Here is a 7608-nt window from a genome sequence, read left to right as displayed (position 1 = left end):
ATCAATGAATAATAAAGCCTATAAAGGTCTAGATATTAGAGGGCCTAAAAGATCAAAAAATAAGGGTAGCTTAAAGGGCCTAAAAACGCTAAAAACGCTAAAAACGCTTAAATTAATGAAAAAGGCTATAACTAATAAAAGTATAAGTTAAATTACGTGAAGTAAGTAACCGCGTTATCTATCTAGTTAATCTATAAGAATATTTACCCTTTAAGAGACTCTTTTATTCTAGATTCTAGGTTAAATATATATATTTATAATAACCTTAATTAATTTACTAACTATTAAGTTCTTTAATAGCTTAAAGAAGCCTTTATAAGCGATATTAAGCTTTAAATTAAAGGCTATAAAAAGGTCTCTCTACGAATATAAATAGAGCTCTTTTAGCTAGAGTAAGTAGCTTTTATTTTAACCTTTTATATAAATATAGCCTTATTAAATAGCTTTTTAAAAAAGAGCTATAATTAAAACCTAATTATAAGAGTTATATTAAAGAATAATAAGGTTATCTTTTATATAAGGCGTTACTTTAAGTAGCTTATTACTAAATTTAATGAAATTTATTAAATTAAAAGCTTTTAATTTAATTTAACGTAACCTTAACCCTAAAAAATAGCCTTTACTAACCTTTAACACTAATAGCTAGGCTACTTAAACGTAAATAGCCTTAAATATTTAGTTTAATAGACTATTAGGTTAAAGATTTAAGGCTTTATATAAATTAATTATAAAGCCTATTTTAAGGTTAAGGCTAAAAGGGTTATCTTTTATAAAAGCCTATAAATAACGAGTTTAAGACCCTTTTAAAGGATTTACATTAATATCTTTTAATTTAAGCCTAGCTATAATAATAAATTAATAGCTCTAGTAGTTAAAGATAAATTCTTAGGCCTTTTAATGGTCTTTAAGCTTAAAAATACCACTTAAAATACCCTATTATTAGCTCTTTAATTATTTAAGACTTAAATTTAAAGGTAATATAAACTAAGTATTTATTAAATCTATTAAGATAACGATAAAAGCCTTTAAACCGCTTATAAGGCCTAGATTAACTATAAAGGCATTATTAATAAGCTTATATTACCGTATACACTCGCTTAAAATAGCTCTATTAAAAGGTTTAAGGGTATTTTAAGGATAAAAGCTTATATAATATAGCTAGTAGCTAACCTTTCTATTAAATTATAGCTTAAAATCTAGAAAGCTATTACTTACCTTTATAATCTATTACTATAATAAGGCTTAAACTAAAAGACGCTCTTCTAATAGCTTTAATAGTAGCTTTAATTAAATAATCGCGATATAAGTTATTTAAATAGGCCTAATATCATATATTTAAGTCGCGTATAATTATAGGGCTTATTTAATAACCTAGAAAGCCCTTTAAGGCATTTAAAAACGAGCTCTTAAAATAATACCCCACGTAAAAATTAGCTATCCTATTAGATATAACTTAACTAATATCTTTCGTATATAAATTCCATTAAAATTAAAAGTTAAATAGGTTAAAGATATAACCTTTAATAAAAAAACCTTTTATTAAGGTTAAATTTATTAAATTTAATTAAAGAAGCTATAATAGCTTAAATTTTTAATCTATATTAAGTTTAATAATAATAATAATACTAATAAGATATAATTTATTATTAAAGTTAGTACTTAAAGCCTTTAAGTTAATTAAAAAGAAAGTTAATTATTTAAATCTAATATTTTTAAAGACCTTAAATCTAATATAAGTAGCTCTTATTAAAACCTTTTAATACTAGCTTTATTAGAGCCTTTTAACTAAGATAAAAGACCTTAATAGTTATAATAAATTTCTAATAGAGCTCTTAGTAGCTTTTATAGTAGCTTTTTAATCAAATAGCTTAAAAGGCTATATAAAAGAAGCCTATTACCTAAACCTTAATATTAGAAAAAGCTATAAAAGTACTCTTATAAGCTTAAATTTAAAAAGGCTACTTAAGTAGAATATAATACCCTAATTAACTAAGAGACCTTTTAACCTATTTAACTTAATTAAATAAAACGGTTATATTACTTATTACTATTAATTTAAGTGTTTAAATTTAAATATAATAAATATGAATTTATTAATAAATTTAAGGCCTATTTATACGTATAAGGTAACCTTTAACTACCTAATAATAAAAAGACTTACGCTATAACCTTAGCTAAAAGGTTATTTTAAACCCTAATAGCTATTATAGTTAAATTTAACCTTAAAGCTAGGTAGTTTAACGTGGTAAACGCCTTTATAAATAGCCTAATTAATAAAGAAGTTTACGTTAAATTTCCTAAAGGCTTTAAAAGGCTCGGTTAAATAATAAGGCTACTATAAGCCTTATATAAGCTATAAAGGTTAGCCTTATTATAGTAATAGTCCCTTAGTAAGACCTTTAAGCTATTAGGTCTAATACCTTACCTAAAAGACCCTTATATCTTTAATAGCTTAATATTAACGGTCTTTTTTTACGTTAATAATATCGTTTTCTTATACTATTAGGTAGCTTTTAAAGCTACTAAATAAATAATTTAAAAGCTTAAATTAACTTATAATATAAAGAATCTTAGCGAGCTATAATAGTTTCTAGGTATTTAAATCCTTTAAGATAAAGCTACTTATAAGCTTTAGCTATATTAAGATTCTTATATTAAAAAACTAGCTACGAAATTTAATATTTCTAAGAGAGATAGCTTTAAAGAAAGTCTAATACCTAGAAATTAATTAAAATCTCATTTAAGTATTATAACTATTAATTAAATTTATTAATATTAGTAAATAATTAGCTCCATTAATTATATTACGGTTATTAAAAGACCTAATATAGCTAAACTAATAGCTAAGCTAGCTAAATTTCTCTTTAATCCGTTAAAAATCCACTAATAGGTTACTAATTAAGTTATTAAATACCTGTATTTAACGCGATACCTAGTAATTAAATTCAATGAAAATCCTAATAACTTAAAGCTTTAAATAGCTTCTAATATTACCTTTATAAACGACTAATAAACTTAAAAGTTATTATAAGGCTTAATAATTCGATTATTTAACAGACCTATTAATTAGATAGCTAGTAAGTAAGATATAATTATAATATTATTTACTAAAGCTAAATTATTAGCTTTTATATATATAATTAAAGAGACTATTATAATATTTAAGCTTTTTTAATAGCTAAACCTATAATTAAATCGTTTAAAGCTTATAATATAATGTAATAATTTACAGATAATTTAACTTATTAATAGTAATCTTTTAAGGCTTAAGATTACTCTTTATTATATTAATATTTATAATAGCTAAATTTAATAAGCTTATTAATAAGAGACCTTTAATATTAAATTCGTTTAAAGCGCTAATAATCTAGCTAATAAATTAATAAAAATTCTAATAAGCTAATAATTTAACCGCTTTATTAAGTAATTAAAGCTTATTAATATTATTAGTATTATTAAAAGAGCTTAAATTAATTAATTTAGCTTACCTTAATAGCTATTAATAGCTTTAATAGCTAGCTATTAGCCTAATTTATAGGGGTATATTAACGTTAAAGGCCTCTTTTAATAGAAAATAGCTACTATTTATTAGGGACTCTAATAAGCCCTAAAACGCCTTAAATAATTACTTTTTAATTATATAAAAAGCCTTAAAAGAAGGCTTACACTACCACCCTATTAAAGCTAAATCTTTAATAGTTAAATATTATAGAACCTCTTAAATTAATTACTTTTTAAGTAACCTATTAAATAACCTTAATATCTATAAATAAGGGCCTGTTTTCCGTACCTAAATAGCTTTAATCCCAAGGATAATTCCACTATTTAATCTGCTTCCATAGCTGTTAACGTAATAACTACACATATTAATGGCTATCGGAATCTTCTTTTAACACGATAGGGTTCCGAACCGGACCACGGCAGGATGTAGCTTACCTCCACTTTTGCGGCCTTTCTCCTTATTCACCGTTTCCAGGAATTTTCCCAGTTGGGCCCTGGCCTTGGATGCCCCTTCTTTTTGCCACCGATGCTCGTCTAGCACTTGAAAGGCATGCGCCACGGCCTGCCCTTAAGAGCCGGCACCGTCCTCCAGACCGACTCCTAGTTCAGGCACTAGAGTGGAAGCAATAATGACCGTTGCAGCAGACAGTGTCACATATACTGCGATCGAGCTGAAAATTCGGCAACACAACTGCAGATTTTCGTCAAGTGTTTCAATCGCCAACAGCGCTGCTTGGACACATATAGTTGACACCTCGATGCCCGGGGTGGCTTCAGTACGCGATGGAGGCGGATGAAACGTTGGTGCCAGAATTCTTCGACGAGCCGTGGCCAACATGTTGGGCCGGAGGAGGATGAGGCGGGTGTGAAGGATTCTGTGCGCGTGTTAGATGCTGAATCCTCGTTGATTAGCTGAAAGGAGCGAAAGTCAGTGTCAACCTGATTTTGACTGTCACTGCCTGCGGGCTTAATGCTCGACCACGGCGTGTACTTTGCTTTTCGTGGTTTCCATATACCAGGTGAGCTTCGATTTGGCCGAGCTCCTCCTTCAGCTGCAAGACTTGAGTAAGTTCAGGTAAACAAAGCGCACGGGCAAAATAACCGTCATTGATGTCTGGAGCTTGATGTAATCCTTCGACTATCTTGATAGTCATGATGAAGGAGTTAAGGAGTGAAGGTGTGGCGGTTGGCTGGACGCCCTCTCCGTCTTCCAGAAGATACTCATCATCAATGACACTGGGAAGTGGGACTTTGGCGTCGAGTTTAGTTAGGGTCTTCCATCCGAATAGACTTGACAATAACCTATCCATTCAGATGCGGCTCGACGTTGGAGTTGTTGATGCAACCCAAAGCAAAAGACGATATTGAGCGTTGCATAAAAGGTCGCTTCTGTGGCCAAGGTCTCAAACGAGCTCGGCCTCCCTGGTTCCCAAAGGCACATGTAGCTTGTTCTAAAACTGGGAACATGTAGAATAGGAAAAAGGGGGTATACAAATCGCTCATAGCAGTCAATTAAGTCGTCTGCGGTAGCTCTTTTAGGGATCACCATTGACGAGGTGTCTGTCTCGACAAGCTACGCGCCGCTGCTGGGCCGGATTGACGCCTGATCCAGAGATGAAGTTGATTGGAGGTTGGTTAGTTGTGTCATGTTGGAAAGAAACTGCGTCGTTGGATTGTCTGCAAATGTCGAGTTATTTTCTCGGCCTTGGTCTTCTGCTGTGTTGCGCGGACTTTGCCAGAGGGGATGCGGCGCCGGCTGGCATGGACCGTCTGGTTGAGTAAGTCGAGTTGCTACGTGGACAGTCTTCATGGAGAGGTGATGAGGAAGAACATACACAGCTGGTGAATTTGGCACATGCGTCGAGGTCACTGTAGATTGATGCTCTAGATGCTGCAAGCGGGCCTCAATATCCGCCCATGTGTTGAATGATACTGGGACGGTAATATCATCGTATTTACACGCAGCACCCTTTGCCGCGCATGGGGAATAGACCGGACGCTGGCCATCGCACTGAGTCTTCTTGGCTCTGCATATCTTGCATGATTCGCGAACCCTGCGGCGCTTAGATGGCTGAGGACCATGCTCATTGTCCTGTACCATGCCGCAGACTACCAGGAAAAATGAAGCGCTCCAGTCGATGCCTCGGCATACACCTGAGGCTCGGAAGATTGCGCGGTCAGCGACGTCACCGATGGACCTGGTCACTCCGGCAGTTCATTCATGCATGGGCAGATCGGAATGCGCCGCGAAACCTCACAGCTGCCGATCGGGTTGTTCCCAGCTTTCACTAGCGCCCAGTGCCTGCTTGCAGAAGTTGCCGGTGAAGTGAGACAGAGCCTTGGGGCACAACTGTAAACGTCAAGGTCGATAAGGGTATCTACGGAGAAGTATATAAACCGAATTTGCATCATGTCATTGCCAATGACTTGTCCCACAAGAGCCAGGAGACAGATCAATCAATTGACCTCTCGAGTCTCTTCGGCGACCCAAAAACTTATAACCTCACAGTTTCTCCCTACTTCCATAACTCACCAAGACAGTCACACCCTTCAACATGTTCGCTATCCCTAAAGCTTGATGTCTATTATCATGGTATGCCTCCTTAGCTTCGCGGTTTGTTCCCTGCCAACGCCCTAATATCTGACGACTTGACTAATATCTGTGTTTAAAGGTGTGGACGAGGGACTGAAGGAGATGAAAGTCCCTGACTGGAGTATCTCGAGCGACGAGGCCTTCAGCAAGTCCATGGGTGTGCATTCTTTAATTGTTCTCCGTTAGCACGCCAGGTGTTGCCTTCATCCCCGATCCAGAGGAGAGCGCCAAAGTCGCGCGAGCCATGAAGGAGTACAGCGCTTCGCTTCGTGACCGGAACCCTTCCAACGGGTTCTTTGCGACGGTCCCCTCTCTCGAGCGTACCGACCTTGTGCTTCGCGAGCTTCGCTATACTTTCGATACCCTGCACGCCGACGGTGCGACCTTGTTTGCCAGTTATGCCACCCCGGGGGGTTACTTGGGCCACCCAGAGTATGTGCCCGATTGGGAGGAACTCAGCCGCCGTAAGGCTGTCGTGTTCGTCCATCCCATCAATCACAAGGACTCGGTTTTTGTGACGACACACTGCCGATGCCTGCCTTCGATTGGCCGCACGAGACGGGACGCACGGCCATGGACTTGATTCTCAAACGACGCCCGCAGCAGTTCCCCAATGTCAAGATCATATTGTCTCACGGCGGTGGTACGCTGGCGGCGTTGATCACGCGGGCTAGTATGATAGAGCTCCCTGAGTTTGGGGGCGCAATGAGCGCCGAGGACATCATATAGCCAGGCAAAAAGTGTAACAAGGGCTTGTATTCAAGGGCTTGAAGCGAAGGGGCTCAGTTCAATGACAATCTTGTATGGTGTCAAAGGTCCTTGGTTCCCTCAAGCCTTAAGGCAAGGTGAGACCGTCTTATATACATGAAAGGAACGGCCCATGCCTATTACGCCCCATAGCTCTCGTGATCTCTCTGTGTAACGAATAAGTCCTTTGTCGGTGAGGCCCCTTTATTGGGCTTCACGATCTGTTGGGCCTTTTCCTTGTAACAAAAAGCTTCTACTTTGACCTCGCACTTGCGGGAAGCAATGAAATGCTCCCGCTGATTCTGGGATTCGCGAAGGAAGGGCATCTTCTATTCGGCAGCGACTTTCCACACGCCACAGCCCCATTTAGCCAGAAGTTCACCAAATTCATTGACAAATTCCCCATGGACGATGATAATGGGAAAACAGGTATACGGGACCGCGGAGAAATTGTTCCCAAGACTGAAAGGAAAGTTCGGGTCCTAAGACAGCAACCGCAGCGGCGGAGGCTATGCTTAGAATTAGCCATTAGTATGGCATGATGTCTTGCCAGTTCGTGAAATACAGACAAGACCCAGGAAGCACTGTTCTCCCCTCCATACGGGCGGGAACTGTCGCTGCTCTTGGCGGTTGGTATAGCAAGGAATTAATAGACTGATCAGGTATAAGTGTGTATTAAGCCAGAAATAAGGACAGTAAGGTAGGTTTACTTACTGGTCTTGGTAGCTTTATAATAAGCATATGATACTCTAAGCTCGCGCGGCACT

At 36.9% G+C, this 7608-nt stretch overlaps 2 protein-coding genes across 2 annotated transcripts; one reads left to right on the top strand and one right to left on the bottom strand.

Annotated features, from left to right (window-relative positions):
- Window positions 1-4069: 4069 nt before the first annotated feature.
- J3458_013240 (uncharacterized protein) lies at window positions 4070-4655 on the bottom strand (the record flags this gene model as incomplete). Its single annotated transcript, XM_066120322.1, has 2 exons — window positions 4070-4376; window positions 4441-4655. 2 exons carry the CDS (start codon window positions 4653-4655, stop codon window positions 4070-4072), a joined length of 522 nt encoding a protein of 173 aa, XP_065974609.1.
- Window positions 4656-6338: 1683 nt separating this feature from the next.
- On the top strand, window positions 6339-6677 carry J3458_013239 (uncharacterized protein; the record flags this gene model as incomplete). Its single annotated transcript, XM_007816244.2, has 1 exon — window positions 6339-6677. The coding sequence occupies one exon, from the start codon at window positions 6339-6341 to the stop codon at window positions 6675-6677; it is 339 nt and encodes a 112-aa protein (XP_007814435.2).
- Window positions 6678-7608: the final 931 nt, after the last annotated feature.

This window comes from Metarhizium acridum (genome assembly GCF_019434415.1).
Source record: "Metarhizium acridum strain ARSEF 324 chromosome Unknown scaffold_276, whole genome shotgun sequence".
Taxonomy (NCBI): Eukaryota; Fungi; Ascomycota; class Sordariomycetes; order Hypocreales; family Clavicipitaceae; genus Metarhizium; species Metarhizium acridum.
Note: the sequence above shows the minus strand (reverse complement) of the source record. Positions and strands in the feature narration are given on the sequence as shown.